This window comes from Pipra filicauda, unplaced genomic scaffold (assembly GCF_003945595.2).
Source record: "Pipra filicauda isolate LSUMZ 115617 unplaced genomic scaffold, ASM394559v2 scaffold230_size2164044_pilon, whole genome shotgun sequence".
Taxonomy (NCBI): Eukaryota; Metazoa; Chordata; class Aves; order Passeriformes; family Pipridae; genus Pipra; species Pipra filicauda.
The window spans coordinates 1-21,237 of NW_024104344.1; the positions used below are offsets into that span (position 1 = coordinate 1).

General features: G+C 36.6%; 1 protein-coding gene across 1 annotated transcript; it reads left to right on the forward strand.

The window, feature by feature from the left end:
• Window positions 1-5: 5 nt before the first annotated feature.
• Window positions 6-15,938, forward strand: LOC113982700 (polypeptide N-acetylgalactosaminyltransferase 1; the record flags this gene model as incomplete). Its single annotated transcript, XM_039381556.1, has 7 exons — window positions 6-106; window positions 1,486-1,603; window positions 2,529-2,709; window positions 9,955-10,094; window positions 10,949-11,047; window positions 11,811-11,945; window positions 14,297-15,938. Coding segments are annotated over 7 exons (921 nt in total), but the record flags the coding sequence as incomplete, so codon positions are not given.
• Window positions 15,939-21,237: the final 5,299 nt, after the last annotated feature.

Genomic DNA, 21,237 nt, shown 5'->3' on the forward strand with positions numbered 1-21,237 from the left:
CTGACATGACCTATGGTGGGTTCAACTGGAAGTTGAATTTTCGTTGGTACCCTGTTCCTCAGAGAGAGATGGATCGACGGAAAGGGGATCGAACCCTTCCTGTTAGGTAACAAGAAATTATTCAGTTGGTTAAGATTTTCATATCCTTTCTAGATTAAACTTGTAACTAAGTACTTGAGGTTATTGTACTTAGTTAAGCATTGTAGCATCTTTTTTGTCTGGTTGAAGGAACAATATAAAAGTTTTTACATGGATTGATTGTCGCTAGTTTTTGGTAGCAATAAAAGAAGCAATCAACTTGTCACTTTGAAAATATTTCTAAGTTGCATGTTAATTACTGCAGAATTACTAGCTTTTAGCTAGTTTTTATAATGATGCACAGGTTTTAACAAAGCTTATTTTTATTTTTTAATTGAACCTTTTATTCTAACAAAGTAAATAGTATTTTGAAAAGATACATTAATTTTTGGCATGTGTGTGTTTATATTTGTATATATGCATTCATTTATACTTGCATGTCATGTAGGTTTATGGCAAAGGTAAAGATAACCTGTGTGTAATGTGTACCTTTTAACAGTTGCAAACATACATTTTTCTACCCTTGCTGTTTTGAAAAGTGGGCCATATTTACTTCCCATAAAGCTGAAGATATGGCCTTTACTGGTTTGTTTGTCTTTAAATCAAGAAATTGAGAGGTCTTCTCAGGATATGGCTAATTGTACTACTCCCCTCCCCCAGTTTCCTTTTTAGGAGGGGGAAAAGACATAAATTTTTAGTTAGATTGTGACCTAGCTTGTATATTATGTATCTTTCAGAAAAAAACAAAAACGTTACAGGAAAATAGCTAGTAATATAAAATTATTTAGGCTAAAAGTGTAAATAGTTGAACTAAAAAGTTATGTCATCAACCTAACATATAATTTACTTACTGTGTATTTGTTATCTAAAAAAGATGAAATTTGAGAGATGATTCTAAAGCTCTGAGAAACTACTAGCACTGTTTTATTTTTTTCTACCAGTAACAAATTTGAAAGGAAAATCTGGATGTAGCCCTGACTGTACAATTTTCTTGTATGAAGCAGTAATAGTGAAAGCAAGCAGGCCACTTCATAGTCTCCCATAACTTTTTCAAGCACAGTAGCCAGAATTATGATTTTCCTGTGTGAAACTGGTTTCCTTTGTGTGAGTTACCAGCAGAGGAGGCAGAAGTCTTTTTCAGGAATGACAGCAGCTTTCTAGGGGCTGTTTCTCTATCCGGACTCCAGTCTGAAGTGGGAATATAAGGACAACTGTCACTAGTTCCATCTCTGGAAGATTTTGAGCTAGCAAGTACCTCAATGATAACTGAGTTTGAATGGAAGCTTACAGAGAAGTAATATGTTAGGAACTCGGGAAATAAACATGTATTTTGTAAGTGTAAATGTGAAATGTATTTAAGTATATGTTTTCATAGTGACTGGTGCACTTTTTTTTTCCCTCCCCTAGGACACCTACAATGGCAGGAGGTCTTTTTTCCATAGACAGAGATTACTTTCAGGAAATTGGAACATATGATGCTGGAATGGATATTTGGGGTGGAGAAAACTTAGAAATTTCCTTCAGGGTAGGTAAAACTCTGCAGTGTTTTGTTACTCAGGACAGTGCATGTTGAGTTCTGTAAAATACAGATCTGCTGCCTGCATCAGTGTCCTCTTCTGCTGCAGTTAGCACTTCCCTTCCCTCCAGTGGAGATAAGCAAAGATTTTATCTGTCAGTGAAAAATGTAGAGCTTTGTGATTAAAACATTGAGATGATCATTCTGAAGAATAAATGTGTGTATGTGTTAAAAGGAGTTCAGTTAGAAAAGCTGGGGGGGAGCTTCAGTTAATGGTGATTCATCAGTGCAGTTTAGTGTGTCAATGAAATGTGAGCACCTCTGTTACAAACCTGCTCTTCTTGCTCCTTAATGACTTAATGATTGCATGTGTTCGTTGTAATGTGGACCTAATCACTGTTGTTTTCATTTTTGTTCCTGCCATATAGCACCATTTCCCTTTCACTTTACTTATCAGCTCGGAGTATATAGGGAGAAACTTCTGAAGTACTTCAGCTTTCTGAGTCTGCCATTTTTCAAGGTCCAAAACAAAACTGAAAATATTTTCAGAAACTTTCCATGAGAAGTGCATGCGTTCTTTTGCATGGAGATTCTATTTTGTAATGTACTTTTTTGGACACCTGTTAGTTCCTGTGATTCATATGAGCCTTTCCTTCCTTTGCGGTCAGCTCGCCCAGTTCTCTAAAGTAACCTCTTGCTGATGCGTCACTGCTGTGAGGGCTGAAATACTTACTTATGCTGCCTTGCTTAGGCTTGTGTGTATCTTTAACTGTTGAGCGGGAAAAAATGTGCAGTTCTCTTCCATGAAGTATCTATTTGTTCTAGACCACAACTAATGTTGTTTTACCAACTTGGACAGAAGCACGTGCTTAATATTTTTAAACTTTTTTTTTGACAGTTTGTAACTATGGAATAATTGTTCTATCACTTCCAGATCTGGCAGTGTGGTGGCACTTTGGAAATTGTGACTTGTTCACATGTTGGGCATGTATTCAGAAAAGCAACACCATACACTTTTCCAGGAGGTACAGGGCAGATAATCAACAAAAATAACAGGCGCCTTGCAGAAGTCTGGATGGATGAATTCAAAAACTTTTTTTATATCATTTCCCCAGGTAAGCAGGTCTTTGGTTATGAGAAATACTTATTAAGAATTAAAATGTTACTACTGGGAAATAACATGAGCTATTTATATAAAAATGTTATTACTTTGAAGTTCTTAAGACAGAACTCACATAAGATGTACAAAAAGGAAGATCTTAATTAAAAAATAGTTTTGTTAGGCAGAGATGTGCCCTGAAGTTTTGGTTTGTTTGGTTGGTTTTATTGTTGTTTTTTTCTTTTTTTTTTAAACATCATGACTTATGAATGAGCTTCCTGTGCAATAGAATTAAAGTTCAGTGGAACGTCAAAAAGCTCAACTGTAGTGCTGAAAACTAGCCATCCAAATACATATCATAATATGCTGAAATTTTGCCTCTGGCTTCTGTGTTGTAGACATTCCAGGTTGAATAGATCAGATGTGATTTAAGTGAAACCCATTACCAGGAGTGGCAAAAGTTAACATCTTCTATCCTGGTAGAATTTGCACTTCACTATCAAGAGGATAGGGACAAGTAGCCAATATACTTGATGATATTTATTATGTTTCTTAAAGTCGATTTTAACAAAACAAGAGGATATAAAATATGAGAGTAAATTTCCTATGAACTTGAAACTTTCTGAAAAAAGTATCAGGAAAAGAAAGAAAGCCTACGAAACATTGAATTATTACTTTCTACTACAGGATATTTTTGTCGTTGTATAAAACGACAAACACTCTTTGGATGGCAACAGACAACCTTTCTAAATACTTAAGACATCAGAGACATTTGACTTTAAATACTAAGTGGTAGTTCTGTATGCCACATCTGCTTTTCCAAAGAGATTTCTTTAAAGCCAGTATTTCCTTGTGAGTTGTGTATTAAACTTGCATTAGTATTGAAATTTGAAAGCTGTAATACAATGTATTATGAGTCTGAGGAGTGTCAAATTTGAGATTATGGGTTTTAAAAATGCTTGTGAGAGCAACTGACTGTGGATTTAGGGTGAGTTTTTGTCTTAAAAGAATGCATTACTCAAATGAGACTGTGTAAGATTTATAATTAAAAATATCTTGCTACTACTCAAAGCTTTTGAGGTGAAATCACAAGGTAACATCTTATGGTTACTGCTCTGTTTTGTAATTAATGCAGCATTATGAATTCAAACATGACCTGTATAGTTATTCAGGAAAGTTGTATGTGAATAGGTGCCATCATTTTTGTTTAAGGTTGCTTTATGTATCCATGTCAAACTAGCTTTTAAAATGTACAAAATAGCTGAAACAACTAACTCCAAAAATAACTTAATTCTTAAGAAAATGTAAATTAGTGATAAGCCATGACACGGCTCTGTTACTTTATATATAATCTCTGTAGTCCTTCCATTTCATGTGGTAAGCATAATCTACAAGAGAAGTTATACTGTTTTAGTTTTATAGGATTGATTTTTTTGTTAGGACTTCCATAACTTTGCAGTATTGTAGAATATGCATGCATTGTCTAAAGACAGTAAAAATTCTGAAATGGTGGAAGTAACTTAAGCCATTATCTGTAACTGCACTGTATATTTTCTTTCCTTTCAAGAGATACATGTCTGCATAGTTCGTATGCTAGCAGCCTAAATGATTGTTGGATAGAGATGTCTTCTTGCCAGGCTTCTCTTAGAGTATCTGCACCTGCTGACTGTCACATGTGTACCCATATCTGTATTGACAGTGCACTGAAAGTTAATGCTAGAATTTCCAAGTGTTTCAAGAATAGGATCATATAGTATCTGAATAAGATGGGTTATTCTGAAAGTGGTTTGTTGCCTGGGGCTGTGAGGAGAATGGTTAGTACTGTGGGTCATTCTTTAGCTATGATGAATGCCTATTGTTCAGAGAATGAACACACAAATGTACTCAGTGCCACTCGTGCCTCTCACCCCCCAAATCCATGTAAGTTGCGAGAGCCAGTATATATAAACTAACAAGAATTACTATTTTAGGAAGTTCACAAACACCTTATTCGTGTTATTCTGTTATCTCCAATCTGAGCTGGGTGTTGCAGACCCTAATTTTACCCATTGACAACAAATAGCATCAGTAAAAGTTTCAGTAAGTCTCTGTGGCCATTAGTTGTTTAGGAAGTCAGCAAATCTCTGCTACCTTACCTCATTTAGCCATACTCTGCTTTTCCAGATATCCTTCTAACATAGAACTTTAGATGTATAGTTCTTGCAGAATGCTGGCTTAGTAATCCTCAGGCAGAGTACTGTGTGCAGCCTGTGAAACTGTTTGCTAGTACGACGTGTGCTTTCAATATTACTGTGACAGCGTCACATGTTCTTGCAAGGACCAAAGTGAGGATTCTTAAGCTGATGCTGGTTTGCAAGCCTGGGTGCAGATGAGCAACAAAAACAGGCAATCCTCTGAACACCCAGGTTTTTTCTCATTAGTTGATATGGGTGAGAAAATTGGATTTTGAATGAGATAATATACTGACAAGCATCATTGAGCCTAGCTAACAAGACACTTGTTTCTTCCTTTATATACTTTCTCTTCTGTTCTCCTAAGATAGTGAATCACAGAGGGATTCATCCAGGAAAGCAAACCTAAGATTCTCAAGTAGCTTTCCCATTTCATGTAATCTGTGTTGTCTGGAATAAAAAGGCTTGCTGCTTGAATGATAGGAACTCAAGAGACTTTTTACTATTGATGTAATGTAGTTAAATGCAAAGCTGCCCTATTGAAAAGTAAGCCAGTAATCCTTTTCTTCATTTATAAGTATAGCCTAGTAGAAACCGATACTTGTCTGTTTGAAGCTTGCATGCATTTTAGAAGCCATCTCTCTGCTTGGGAGTGTCTAGGTACAGCTGGAGGTTGGGCAGGCACGTGTTGCTGCAGCTGTGCTCAGCCAAAATCAAGCCTGTCTCATTGCACCAACAGCTATTCTCCCTGGCAGTAATTGCTCTAGCTGCAGTCCTTTCTCATTAGCCAATAGTTTTACTTGCAATCATGTGTTACAGGAGGACCCTGTTTCCCAGACTATTTCCTCTTTGGCTTCCAGAAAACAAATCCAGCATGTGCAGGTTAATGGTCTGATTCCTAGCTCCAGTCGTTCTGTTCTGTGGACTCCGCCACTTCTTTATTTCTAGTGCTGGTCTTTCATCACTTTCTCCAGGCTAAAATATTAGGACTGGGTTGTCCAAGGTGAGGATTCACGAGATGGTGATGTCAATCTCACAGCTTGCTGCGGGGAGAGTGCCTTGCTTTCCACGGCAGGTGTCCTGGTTTGGCAGACACTAAGGCTTCACCTCCCGTCATTTTCTGATCGTTCGTCTGCGTCAACTGATTCTATGACTTGCTGAACTTGCTAGGATTATTTGTTCTGTGGGCTGGCTCCCCATGGGTTAAGTTAGCATGAATGTCATCATAGAGGATACTGTAGGAATCTGAAGCTGAGCAAGGGAAAGCTACCCCTTTCTGCAGCAGCAGCTGCAAGGCATTAGGCTGGCTTGCCCCAGCTACCTACCCTTAACCTTCTCCTAGCTAATTAATGATAAAAACTGACAGTTGTAGAATTTGTCGATATCCCTAATCTAAAGGTGAAGCATGGATACTTTCAGACTCTGTGGTTTTGCCATGCTACATGTGAGTCTGGGTTCCAGCCCCTACATACACCCCCTATTCCTTGTCCAGTGTTCATCCTTGTCATTCAGCAGCCTCTTGAATCCCAGCTAGTGAGCTGAAGACATCCCCAAAAGCAGCTCCAGTGAGCTTGGGTAGAGTCTTGTGTAACTTTTATGGAAATTAATTTTATTGTTGACCAAAAGTTTCCCCATAAGCCATCTTCTGTTGCCCAGGGGCTAAGTGGGCATACAGAAGGCCTGAAAAGACAGCATTATGGAATTACCTGAACAAGAGTCATCTATACAGAGACATAGGTGTGTTATCATGAAAACTGGATCAGCAGGCCTCATATCTAATCACTGTGTGCACTAGTCTCTAGCCAACCACAGTAAGCCATGGTTCAGTATGTACAGACTGAAATGGATAACATTATTTATGGTTGATAGGGAGGACAGAGAAGGAACTGAGTCCACATCTTGCAGTGTAGCTAAGCCCATGTTCAAAGTCCATACCGAGTGATTCCATGTGGTTTTGGATTCAGCTACTATTCCCTATCAGCATTAATTGAGAATGCAAAGAATGTAGCTATTCAAATTGGATTTAAATTATTATTGCTTCTCAAGTTTCACAATACTAAATAAAAACAAGTTATATGATTTTTATCAGAAGACTAGATTTAGATGAAACAGTTTCCATACTGTGCTTTTTAAAATGATTGAGCAATTTATAATCATGATGAAAACATCATCCGTTGTTGGTTTTTTTCGAAAGCAGTTTAGCATAAATATATTGCCACAAATTGAACTTGGGCAAGCAAATCTTCAGCTGTTGAAATTTTGAGGATGGCAGAATTGTTACAACACAGCTGATGGGAAGCTTAAATGTAAGGTGCTAAAGACAATTAAACTGAAGTATTTCTCTCACAGACATCATTACATGTGTGGATTTTTTTTTTTGAGGAAAGACCATTTTAAATTAATTAATGCCTCATCCCTGGAAGTGTTCAAGGTCAGGTGGAATGGGGCTCTGAGCAGCCCAGTTCAGTGCAAGGTGTCCCTACCCACTGCAGAGGGGCTGGAATGAGATGGTCTTTAAGATCCGTTCCAACACAAACCACTCTGTGATTCAATGATTTTTCCTAATTTTTTTTTTAAATGAACCGAAGATTTCAAAGAACAAGTGGACATGGACTGTCTTCCTCATGATGCACATACCTTTAGAGACTGGCATAATTTTCTCCTGGGAGGAAGATTTGAGCTAATTCATGCTTTGTCTTTTGTTTTCGTTTTGTTTTTTTTTTAGACAAACCTTTGAAAAAAAAGTTCAAAACCACAAGAAGGTCATATGTCACTGGTGGGTGTGTGTGTGTGTATATATATGTATATATATATATATCAGTTTTACTGGTCTGTGGAGGAATAATGTACTTAATTTTTGGTATGCCTTATGCTTTGCTATAGCTTTCCTTGTTTTCTTCCATTCTTTTTTTCCCCCAAAAAAAATTCCTCATAAGTAACTGCCACTGCACTGGGTAGAAATGCTCAAGCTAGCTTTGAGTAATATAGAGAATGTACCAGAAATCTTGGAAAGTGAGTAATTCAGCCTTATTAGAGGACACTCCTAAGGCAAATATGCCTGTTCTGCTCTTCAGTCTGTCTGCTAACCTGATGCTAATTGTAGTCTATATGACAATGTATGGTTTGCTGCAGACCTGACTTCAGAGAGGATTTTTTAAACATCTTTCAGAATAAAAATGGTTTAATGGAATACATTGCAGCAGAGAAAAGAATCAGCTGGCACTTTCTATGTGGTGACATTTAAAACTACTTTAAGAAACAGCATGCTTGTACGCTATTAAGTCTCACTTTACATTTAATTATTTATGGTTGTGACTGTAACTGTTATTTCCCTTCCGTGATGTGATAAAACCTTAACAGTGATGTTTTCCGGAGGTCAGTGTAGCAAACTGAATAAGTTTTGTGTCTAAGGTTGTGAGGATGGCATGGTAACTGTTTCATCCATCAGCTGCTTTTTCATCACTGAAAAATGAGGAAGCCCATACTTGGCTGTGGTTTGAATCTTTCTGTTCTTACTTATATCATCTTTTGAGAGAGTGTGGCTTTTGATGTAGAGCAAATATTTACTTTCGTGAAGATAGGACAGCTTTCTGTGGTGGTTTTTTTTTTCAAATTTGTCTTGTGTGTTTTGGTTTAGGGATTTCTTATGTGACTTGAATGCCCAGACAGAAATTTTCTGAAATTCTATAAAAACAGACTTTCCTTTGCAGTCATTCCTTTACCAGTATAGTTTTCCAGCATCTTTAATAAAAAGTCTTTAACAAAAAAAAAAAAAAAAGACCTGGACCCCTGGCTAGCATTTTTTTCTTTCTGGAATATTGAAATTACTAATGTTTTTATTGATATTTACAGACATTTAGCTGAAGTTATCCAATTATCTGTCTCAATTGAGTAGAAAGACACCATCTGCTGGCAAGTTGATTTAATACACAGTATATCAGCTTAGAAATGTCTCAAACTATGTTTCCGAAGGTCAACAGTTTAAGAGGTAACTCACAGTCCTCTAAAGTGGAGGGATTTCTGAAAAATGTACCTGGAGGTCTGTATTGTGGTGACCAGTTGAGCCATATTTGTGGTCTGTTAGGGGAATTTAAATTGCTAGGGCTTGGTTTTTCTTTTTTTGGTTTGGGTTTTTGTTTGGTTTGGGGTTTTTTTTGGTTGTGTATTGCATTTGACTTGTGAGATATGGAGTGTGGTGTGGAAAATAGGAAAAGGACCTGATGCTTGAAAACTAAAAATTATCCCACTCTAATTATTGGAATATTAATTACAATAGTGCTTAATTCTGGCAAAGCAAAAATATCTACTGTTCATGAGCACCTTCCTCAACCCATCTGCAGATGGGACTTGCACAAATTAATTTTCAGAAGGAATTAAAACAACCATTAAGAAGTGGGGAGATATAGGAAGAAGGAGCACTGTGATAAATGAGGAGCAAAGGAATAAAAAGGCAAGCAAAATACCACAAGAAAATTATAACAGTCGTAATGGTGAACATACTTCCTGCAAATGCTGCGGTTATATTGTGCAAATACTGAATTATTAAAGGTTTAAGTTCCCTGTATGAAGGCTGCTTTCTGCCTGCTTCTTTGTGCAGTTAGGTAGATGATGAAGGGTCCAGCAGGTAGTATCTGGCTTACAGAAATAAATTAAAATTAAATTCTCCATACTCCACAGAAAGAGACTGCTGTATTAGGCTGCGTAGATATGCACCCCAGTTACTATTGGGGGTAGAATGGCAGAAGTGACTATAAAGGTTTCAGCCTTTCTCCTCTGTTAACTTAATTAGCAACTGCATTCAAATTGTTCCACAAGCCACAGGTAAGAAATTGTCATGTACAGCCCAAATGTACTGATTCTATCTTTTGTATAATTAGGTGGAAGAAGAAGTCACACGTCTTGATGGTTATGTCCTCTCTGAGTGTAAACAGCATAATGCTATATTAAACAAAAACTTACTTGTATAGAGGTGGTTTTTAAAAGATAGTCTTTCCTGGAAGTAGTATATTATACTGATGATTTTTTGTTTTAAGTGGTATTATATAAAATTTATTAGCAGCCATTGAATAAAACTTTCTTTGTTTCTACAGGAGTTACTAAAGTTGATTATGGAGACATATCGTCACGACTTGGACTAAGACGCAAACTCCAGTGCAAGCCTTTCTCCTGGTACCTGGAGAATGTTTATCCTGATTCCCAAATTCCACGCCATTACTTTTCTCTGGGAGAGGTAAGATTTTATCCTTCATATTTATCTTCCCTATATAAAGTACATTGGGCAGTAAGTTGTTTGTATTTTAAACTGAGTAGTCCAAGCAAGTTATCACCAGCAAAGTTCAAGTATCTTGCACCTGTGTTCTGTCACCTGTAAAATGATAAATCTGGCCTATCAGTGGGGCAGATAACTGAACGTCCATATACAGTACTGTAAGTTGAATGTTTTCCTTTTTTATACCACAGTACAAAATGTCATGTAGAAAGGCTTCAGAAATATTCCTTCAGAATCATGCCTCAGCCTTGCTGGGCATTTCTGGTTTTTTCTTTAGCATTTTTAAGTGACTATAGAGGTAGTACAAATTATGTTGTCCTAAATAAGTAGGCACCTACCTTCCCCTACAAGTCATGTTGAGCTCAATATTGAGCCTGTTGTAGGGTGATTTTGTACTGTTTGGTTTAAAACACTTTTAGCAAAATAGAGCAGGTGTTCATACTGCTGTATGACTATCAGAAGACTTGATATTCATACCTGCTTACAGTAATACAGGGATTAATACTTCTGAAAGTTTTGGGCTGGAAACTCAATTGTGTCCATTCTATTGTAGTTGAATCTTTGAGCAAAAAGTGTTCCCAATATGGAATCCCCCAAAGAAAGCAAAGAAACAAACACAGTTCTGTAACCTGGTAGCTTGAACATTTACTTGGGACTTCAAGTCTTGGACAGTGGTGTCTCGTTGTAGTGTGGTTCCTTTATTTCACATAACCTCTGGTGTGTAGCGGAGAGAACTGGTGTCATTGTGGTTTGATGTGGACCTAGTTCTTTTCTAAAAATACAACCTTTGATGATGTACTCTCTTTCACTCATAGATAAGAAATGTGGAGACAAATCAATGTCTGGATAACATGGCAAGAAAAGAAAATGAGAAAGTTGGAATCTTTAACTGCCATGGAATGGGTGGCAATCAGGTGACAGTTTTAAAAAAATAATTATTTTAATGTATTGAATTATTTGGAACATCACTTCTCATTGGAACAGTTATTCAGTATTTTCAGCCCTTATCTTCAAAATACACTTAAGTTTTAAAGTTTAGGAAACCCTCATTAAAGAAGACGCCTGTAAGAGGAAATGCATGAGATTTGGTGGTGGTTTGTACTTGTAGGTTCTTGAGGCCTGATTACAGTACGTTTCAGAGCAACTTTAAAGTCAAAAACAAAATGAGGAGAGGAGGAAACTGCTGTATGCTAGACTTCACCTCCTGTGGGTTTTCTGGAACTGCCTTCTGGTTAGACCCTCTGACTGGTATAGTTACTTTAAAAAAAAACATGCCTGTGCCTGAAATGGTGTTTTAATATATATATTTTTCTGGCTGTCAGCTGTAGGATTTGTTTTACATCTATTTTTTTGTTCTACTTTGTTAATGATTCTTGGTGAATTGTTTTCCAATGTACAGAGATTACCTGTGTTTGGGGATTCTCCTATTCCTACACAGGAATAAGTCTGCAATTTAAACAATATGTCTATTTTGACTGAAGAGCTTGTTCACATGGTGTTTGTATTTGTTCCCTACAAAAAATAAATCTTTCTATACGTGCTGAAGGGAACAGAATAGAAAAGAAAAAAATAGTGGGTATTAATGAAATAATGCACAAATGTTCCCCCTTTCCTTCGCTCTAGGAATCTTTTGGTCGAAGGGTTTTTTTTAATTCCTCTCATTCTTTTTCTGTCTAGGTTTTCTCATATACTGCCAATAAAGAAATTCGAACAGATGATTTGTGTTTAGATGTATCCAAACTTAATGGCCCAGTAACGATGCTCAAGTGCCACCACCTAAAAGGAAATCAGCTTTGGGAGTATGATCCAGTGGTAAGTCTTCTAATGACTTGTGACAGAAAAATGAGACAATTGGGCTTTTACACAAGCCTACAGAGCAACATAATCCAGTGTGGGACCACTATTTGACAGTCGAAACAGGAAACAAAGTCAGGATTTTGTTCCCTCCGTTATTAATTCACCATGTAGTCATTTAATGGGCATGTGTATTGATTTAATTACCTGATGAGTTTTGAGGGAGCTTTTAGAAGAATATTTTGAATGTACATTTGGATCCTCTGCAGAAATATAGTCTTTTTATTGTAGTGCTGAATTAAAATGAGATCAAAAATTGAAAAATATTCCAGGTATCTATTGGACCAATAAAAGATAGCACTAACAAAGTTGTGACAAATTCAGCACCTGGTATCTTTTCTTTCACAAAGTTGAAAGGAAATACTTTTCTAACTGAAAAAAAAAAGAACAACACAAAATTACAAAGGTGATTTTACATTTCTAATCATGGTATGTTTAAAGTATAGGTGCTTAAAACAGCTTTATTTTAATAATTCTCTTTCTTGTACATAATGTTAAAATTTACTTTGAAGTTCATATGTTGAACTGCCAGATCGAGAAATCATTGCCCATTGATCCACTCATCACTAATTTGATTTGAAGGCTCTAAAAACAATTTTATGATGGAGTAATGCAGTCAAGAACTCTAACTTCATGGCTAGCTAGAAAAACGTAGTACCCAAGCTTATTAATTTAAAATCAGTTATTATGAAAGACAGTTGTGAGACAACTTGTGGATGAAGAATCTTGCCAGTGTGTTTGTGATGGCTATTTTATAAGAAGAATTTTAGATATTTAGGTACTAAAAAGTCATTTCACTAATTAAAAAAAAAAGATGTGGGTACTTCTGACTAAATATACTTGCTATAGATTTTAGTAGCTGAGGTGTTAACAAAACCTGCAGCCTTTAAGACTAAAAGCAAATATGTATGAATGATGATTTTCTGATTAGGATAGTAGTTAGTGTGGAAGATGATGGATCTCTTCTAGGATTTCTGTACATTTTTAGCAACTGTTGATAGGAGACTGAAGAAAGCTGGAGACTGGTGGGATTAAATGTTAATTGAAAGGATTAAATGAGTCTCAGGAACCATTCGTTCTTGATTTTAATGTGGTTAGTTTACCTGATTTAAGTAAATAAGATGAGTAATATTACTACCCATAGTGATTCACCAAAGGGAAAGTGCTTTTTATTGTATTTCTAACTTATCAATGGTAAGAAAAATGCATCTTTAGACACCTAATGGCAATAGTCTCTCTTGCAATTATTGCCACAGACTTCCCCTGTGTTGATCCTCAGCCATAAATTTGATTGTATGTGTTTTTCTCTTTATTCTGTCAATAGAAAATCTTCATAACTTTACTGAAAGTTGGCTAATAAAGCACAAAAATAAGTTAGAGATTACTTAAAAAGTATGCCCACCTGGTTGAGTGATTTTTTTTTTTTTTCTTTCTGACTCTGTTCAACTCCCTTCTTCATTCTTCATTGACTGTATGAGTGCAGGAGATTGATGTACTGAGGGTTTTGATTGTTTGTTGGGCGTTTTTTCCCTTTGCTGCTTGTGCGCATAAGGCCAGCCCGTTCTGCCACTTTTCAGTCAGTCCAGTGTTCTGGTTGTGCTGCTGAATGAGAGAAGAAATACTGATAGTACTGCCTGTTGGTGCAATAGACAAGTTGATGCACTGATAAGTATCTGTAGTACAGTGGCAGTAAATGCAACCACCAAAGATCTCTTCTCCATGACGATAGTACTGAGGTAAACGGACTGCTCTGTCGAAGATTGCATAAGTAAGATTAGTAGGTATTAGAAAAATATATACTTATGTGAATTTCCGCACACTTTTTATGAAATAACATACTTTTTTAAAAGAGCATAGTGCTAAAAGAGCATGGAAGTGAAGTCAATTTTGTGTCCCCAACTAATTAAGAAAAAAATGTACTTGTGAATACATATTCAGTGTGTTCATTCTGATCTGATAAAAGCTATTATTATAACTAATAGTTGAAGTTGTGTATCTTACCAAACTTTAATTTCTAACTCTTTGAGGATCCCTAGCTGCATAGTCCTATTTAAAGAATGGTGGATGTTGCTTGATTTAAAAGTTCAGAATGTTTTGTTTTTTCGTGAAGCAATGTTTTTAGTATCTACAATGTCAAATAGCATATTTGAGTGTTCTTTATGATTGGGATCTGGAACCAGTAACCATGGGGTCTTGTCTAGTTCCTACTTGCCTGTGGAAGAGTTTTGATGGCAACTAGTAATTTTTTTTATTACCTTATGCCTAGTGATTTTTTTTTAAAGCCAATTTCTTTTTATTTTTTCTTCAAGAAATTAACCCTGTTGCATGTGAACAGTAACCAGTGCCTGGACAAAGCCACTGAAGAGGACAGCCAGGTACCCAGCATCAGAGACTGCACTGGCAGCCGCTCCCAGCAGTGGCTGCTCCGCAATGTCACCCTTCCAGAAATATTCTGAGAGGTTCTAAAGAAAAGCAAAGATTGACTGGGCTACCTCGGCTGATACTTTGGCTACACTGTTAAGTAGCAACAGAAGAAACTGCTGGGCAGAATCCACAGTTCGTCAGCTGTTAGAACTCCTGCAGCTTCTCAGTATCTGTGAACCAGCCTTCCTGTATAAGGATGTGAAACTACCACACATACTAGTGAAACTGTGCCCACTGATGTTTACAAGATCGAAAGAGTTTCTTCCAGCAAATAATTTAGAGACCGTTTGGACAGTGGAAGCATAATCAATGAAATAGTCTCTTTGAAGAGCTCCATATCATTTTAGTTTGCTTGCACATCAGTAACCTCTGCTGAAAGTGCTGTTGTAACGAAGAAAGTTTCAAGAATTATTTTTTCCTGGTTAACAGCGGTAACCAGACTACTAAATATAGATCCACAAATAAATGAAAGAGAGAGCTGGAAATCAGATTCAGTAACATGAAATAAGAATTCTGTGGTTTAAAAACAAAAAGTAAACAGGGTTTAATGAAACTAAATCAGAACTATGAAAAGTACAATTTGTTATAGTGAAGTATCAAATTTATATGTAGATTTTATACCTCAGTGGGGGAAAATAACCAAGTCAAAAGGCAATTGTTTCTCTTTTACAATTGTGTGAGAGTCCATAAATATTTTTTTTCTGGTGAGTCTGAAATTATTTTGGGCGCAAACAAAATGAGCATAAGAATAAACTTAGCTCTTGAATGTCAGATCAATTTTTTTTTTTTTAATTTTAATTTCTTGGCTGTTGGAATTGTATCTTTTTATTACTGTCTGAAAACTGGAGGTTAACATACTGTCTAACTTTTTTTTTTCCAGACCTGCCGTTTCAGTTTATACTTGGGTCAGTCAAATTATGGACTTTCATGGCCAAACAAAAGATTTAAGTACATTTAGAAATTAAGTTAACTTGATGGTAAGCTTAGCGCCCAGGACTCATACTACTGTACTACAGTTTTGTTTTCATAGCAATAAATCTTTTGTTCCTTGTTTGATTTCAGTCATCAGAAAGCCAGAAGAAAAGATACGTGATTTGGGTAGCAGAACATTGGCAAAACTGCAGGTTTTCTGGAATCCTTTTTCACTTCATATTCAGATGTGCTTCATTGTCAAGTGCATATTTAGATTAGACTCTGAATTGTAATGTTGATCTGCTGCTTTTTTCTAATAAAACCTAAAGAAAAATAGCAAAATTGGCATAGTTTTTAAAGTTAACATATCCAAAATCAATATGACTATGTCATTACATTGGTCTGCATTTTTTAACTGAATTGCTTTGTTTTGTTAAAAAAAAACACCTGTGTGGGCTGATCTTGAAAATGAGCCACTGACCGCTCAGAGTATACATTGAATTTTCTTTTGGAAAGAAAAATGAGATTTGCTTAATGGAGAGGATATTTTTATGATAAATGTCACTGTTTGGCCAACTGTCCTGTAAAGCAAATTAAACCTAGACTCATGCAAAAGTTGTGTGGAATTATATTTGGCTGTTGTGGCCATTTTAGATTTGCTATTCCTGGTTGCTGTAGTCAGTGTTATCTCCATTATTTCTGCAGCAGTACACAAGAATTTTCATACACAAAGCAGGGGAAATGTTAACAAATTGTAATATTACGTTGTTACTTTAAAAATACATGAGATGATATGGGATTAATGTCAGATAGAGCATCCAAATATCTAACTAACAAATATCTTTCATTGACTCCTCTGTTTGGAAATCTTATGAGATCGAAGGGGATTTATGAAAGTAATTTATCAAAAATATATTGAAGTGTGCCAAGATGACTTTAAAAAAAAAAAGGAATGAAAATGTCTATCTTAGAGGTTATGTGAGAAGACTTTTTCCTTTATTATGATCAGTGAAGAGAACAGGGTGGGTGACAGTGTAATTGATGCATTTTCTTGCTCCTCAGATACTTTGTGGTCCCTCCTGCTTCTATACTGTTTCTGAAGTACGTGTGTTTGATAGTGTATATTAGCCACCAAAATACTGTTTTCAGTTTTCTGCTGTGTACCGGTGAATGATGACTTGGGTCATGTTTTGGATTTAATAATTTATTTTTTTTTTTAGTTTATCTTAGCAAACTAGTACTTTTTAGGGTGCGTGTGTTGTGTGATGGTGCCTAAAAGTGGGGTATCTATTACTTCAGAAACAACTTCCCAAACACAAAACACTTCCCTTTAAAAACATTGCCAGCAAAGATGTTGTAGATCAGAGTTGGGTAAGCTTTCATGAAATGAAAAGCAGGAGCATCAGAAATGCAGTGCAAAAGTCCTATAAGTTTTCAAAATGTCTTAATTTAATGCTTCAGATTTCATAGGGATAGGCCACATCACTGAACACACAAAAAAGAACATATTTTCACTTTATATTGCAACTCTTATGATTACTGTTGTGATATCCTATTAACAAAACTGAAGTGCCATGGCTTGCAAGGTTACTAAACTTGTACGTAGGCTTCAGCGTTACTATGATTTTACCTTTCTTAGTTCGACAAGTCATTTTATATGTTGGTCACATAAAACTGCAGTAAAAATAATTGCACAACTTAAAATGCACGTATCAAGTTGTCAGCTTCAGAAAGCTGAAGCAGCAGTGTGATTTCCAGCCTATATGTTACCAGTTCTTTCCTGCTGAATACGGGGGGAGAGAAGCAGCAGACCAAAGAGTGGCTGCAGCCCCAACGTGTTTGGCTCAAAACCCTGTAGCTCAGCCAGTCCCTTGGTGGGTAACTGGTGCTGGTTGAGGGGCAGTGGGCTGTGCTTAGCTTGTCCATGTCTCCACGGCACATGCTCAGCAGTTGAGCTGTGTTGGTGGACAACACAGGGTTTCTACAAAGACTCCCTGTCCCTGTAGCAATGTGCATTTCAAATAATCTGTCATATTAAAGACTTTTCAAACATGGCCACAGAACAGCTTCCCACACCTGGTTATGTTATGTCTTCTCTTGCCACAAATGTGGCTATCACCAGAGCTGCCTGCTGAAAGTGAGCTTCCTTAGGACTCTGTTTAGCTGTAATCTCCCAGGAGTGCTCCTCCACATAAAGGCGTAGCACTTCTATATACCAGCTTTTAATAGGAATACTAGTTGGCTCTATCAGTTATAGACACTCTTAGTTCCTTTTCATCTAATTTGTCTTCTTGTACTGAAGTTTTTAGCTGGAATTTTTAGAACCTCTGTAGGTATTTTTATTTAACCTGTTCTGAAAAAAAAAAAAAGCGTTGTTTTTGCCTTACTATGTAACACACCTTTGTTATGTGACATATGAATAAGTTCTAACAGAAATCCCACTCTGTTCTGCAGTGCTTCAGAACTTAGAGCTGTTCAGATCAGATGTAGGAGAGGAAAAAAAAAAAGACCACTGTTATCTTATTTGACATTGACAGCAAATACGTGCAGAGTAAATGGGAAAAGAACCCAGTAGTTGCATTTTGAAGACAATTGGTAAACTCTCTTTTTGACCTTTTGTCTGTCCTGTGCTCAGTATATTTAGCATAAATTTCCTATGCATGCTGTAAAGGCAGTGTTCTGTTCTCCTTCGCTTCTCGTTTGGCTTTGTGAAGACATTTATTGAGAAACACCAGTGCCTTTTAAATGAGTTAAAGTATATTACATATTATGGTACAAACTTCAGATAACTACACTGTGCCAGGTCTGATTAGGTCATCTTCAGTCTGTTCAGATACTGAAAGCTGCAAAACAGTTATCTGTGTGTACATACAACTATGTTATTGTCTCAGTCAGTTTATTTTATCAGTATTAAATTAAGTTGTATTTTAGTAGCTTTATTTTTATAGTAGTTTTATATCAAGGGGCTTAGCGGTCTCTTCATTTTGTTACAGCAATGGTCCTCATCAGAGATATGCACTGTAAGAAAAAGAGAGAATCTCTGTTACAAGTTAGCAGCAAAACTAAGATAATCTTTCTAATTCTTGCTCTATTTTTTCAAGTAATGTAAAGCATTCAGAGAGATGGGCAAAATCCTGGCAGATTTATTCTGTTGTACTTCCCCTTCAAGGTAAGTAAGGAGATGCAAATGTGCTTCAGAAGATTGATCGAGAAATAGTAACTCAGAGTTTTCCTTCACTGTATTAACTATTCCTCCATGCTTTTAAATGAAGAAACGTGGGAAAGCATAAGTGTTACAGAGCAGATTTTGATAGGACCCTTGCATCTTATCTGAAATAAGTTATAAATAGTACAGTTTTAGGGTAAGACAGGAATATGCAAAGTTAAAAACTTGCACAGTGTCAAAGTGCTGTTCACTCCCAGGTCAGTAAGAACATTTCTTACAGTCACCTTAAAGCAAATAGTTCTCACATTTACATCTTACTCTAGACACTAATAATTGAGAATTGTTCGGTTAAGCGTAATTGTGATATGTGACGGTTGTACACATTGCGTACAGTCCTTTTTCTGTAGAAAGATTTTAATGCAGAAAACAAAATTGACCCATAACGAATAGATTATTTAAAGACCAGAAATTATGACACTGAGACGAAAACTAATTTACTCCATTGTTCACTTGTTTTCCTTTTGAATCTTGGAGAATGTTTTTGTAGCATTCTGCTTGCATTTCATGCAGTGTCAACTGATCCTTACCATTTAGCTATGTGATGCTACTCCATAACAGAGTCAAACTCTGAGATGAAAACAAACTGCTGTTTCTGACAATAAACCAAGTAATTGTCACAGCACTGGTTCAGGACATAGATAGTAACCTGCCTCTGAAACAGTCATTATGGATTTCCTTGCCTCTGAAGCAACTAGTAAGACACACAGAAGAACTTTCATTTATTCAGTTTTAAATGCATCTTCTTTCTTTCTTTCAGTAGATGAATGTCATTAGGAGTTCTCTTATAACCGTGATGTTGTTCATGCTTTGTGTTCATCAGAAAATCTTCTTGGCCTCACCTCTTGTTAAGTCCTGTCTCATTTTTATCACCTTTCTTTGAGTCTTTTTTATTTTATTTTCAAATATTGGATTATGGTGTTTATGATAGTGATGAGGTCATCTATATTGCCATTAGAGATGTGCATTATTTCTGTGTTATCCATTATGCATTCTAATAGTGCATTAAGTAAATGTTTTCGGGAACATTTAGCTTATAATACAGGACTGTAGAATTGACTCTGTTCTATTTTGCATTAAGTCGAATTTGTAGATTTTTGCTTTCTTTGAATGTATGCTGTTTAATCACCTAGCTTTGGTTGTTTTGCTGTCTTAAATAACTTGGGACTTCTTTCTCAGCACTTAATGATACTGGTTCAGTCACAAGTTTTGGACATTCCCACTTCTGCTTTTCTCTTGGGTTGGAACACACCTCTGCAGGTCATCTGGTCCAAACCTTGTAAAAGCAGGGCTGACTTCAAAGTTAGATCAAGTTGCTCAGGGCCTTCTCCAGTCAACTTCTCAGTATCTTGAAGGATACGAACTTCTGGACAACCTGTTTGTGTCTGACACCTCTCATGGTGAAGAGTGCCTCACTTTCCCCCCCATTATCTAATCAGAATTTCTTCTCCTGCAACTTGTCTGTGCCTTTCACTGTGCATTTCAAAGTTAATCATAAGTCTTTACTTGGTAGATGCTGTCTGCTGTGTCATTTCCCTGTTTCTGGGAATATAACCAGTTGGCCATGTACAGTTTATATACTGCAAGTGAACTGCTAATAAGGTTCTGAACTGCTAAGGCGGTTAAACCAGTGTTTTAAGAGACTTCACCACTACTTCCTCTAAATTCTAGAAATATGCCTTTCCTACAAACTTAACTTCGGCAAAGAGAGGCACCTATCCTGTGAAGTGGTCCAAGAAAAGCTGTTGGGTCCATGTCCAGCCCACAGGAAGCGGGAAAGAAGCCCAGCCTTTATTGCTGTGGCAACTTCAGTATTGGAAATATTCAGACCAAAGAATTTGAGAATAAGTTTTGTAGTTGCCTTGGCTGCACGATGAGTAGATATGGATTCTTTCAGAGCAGAAACCTTATTTCAAGTTCAGTGAAAACAGGAAGAATTTTCTGGCTGCTGTTTTCTATCCTGGTTTTGATGTACATGAGTTCATTAAGTAGGGTATCCGAGTCTCTAATGGATCCTTTTGGTCTGAAAATGTTTGCAGGTAGCTAACCAGATTAGCCAAATGGCAGCTTCAGATCTATGCCAGATAGATAGACACAGCTCAAGTGACCAATTCTGTTGGGAAGTGTTCTAGGATCCTGGGTTATAACAACTGTCACTATAGATGATCACTATAATGTGGTAAGTGATGGCTTGTTGCATGCCAATGACCCTTTGCTTGCACTTTCCCCTGTACTCTTGAGTCAGGGAAGTGCTGGGAGTGGAAAGTGTCATTTGCATTACCCCAGAGTAAAGAACCTCTCCCCATGTGAAATGATGAAAGAAATGTATGCTTGAGGCAGTGAGATCAAGTTGCACATATAATTCCATTTAGATGTGACTGTACTTATATGGTGAATGAACTGGAAACAAATCTCACATTCCCAGATGCTGAAAACCATAGAAACCAGCTCTGCATTATCCATACTTAAGGCTTGTTTGAATGTAGTAGCTGTCAGAATTACCCTTTGTAGTCAAAGCCAATCATTATTCTAATTTGGCCTGGGTGTTTTGTGGTCTTGAATGTAAATTACTAAAAGAAAAAGCAGAGAATTATTCAATTATAAATTGTGCATGTGTACGTATTTACGTGAAGTAGTTTAGACAAAGTGCATTAAACCACTTCAATTAGAACTGAAGCTCAACCCTGCAAC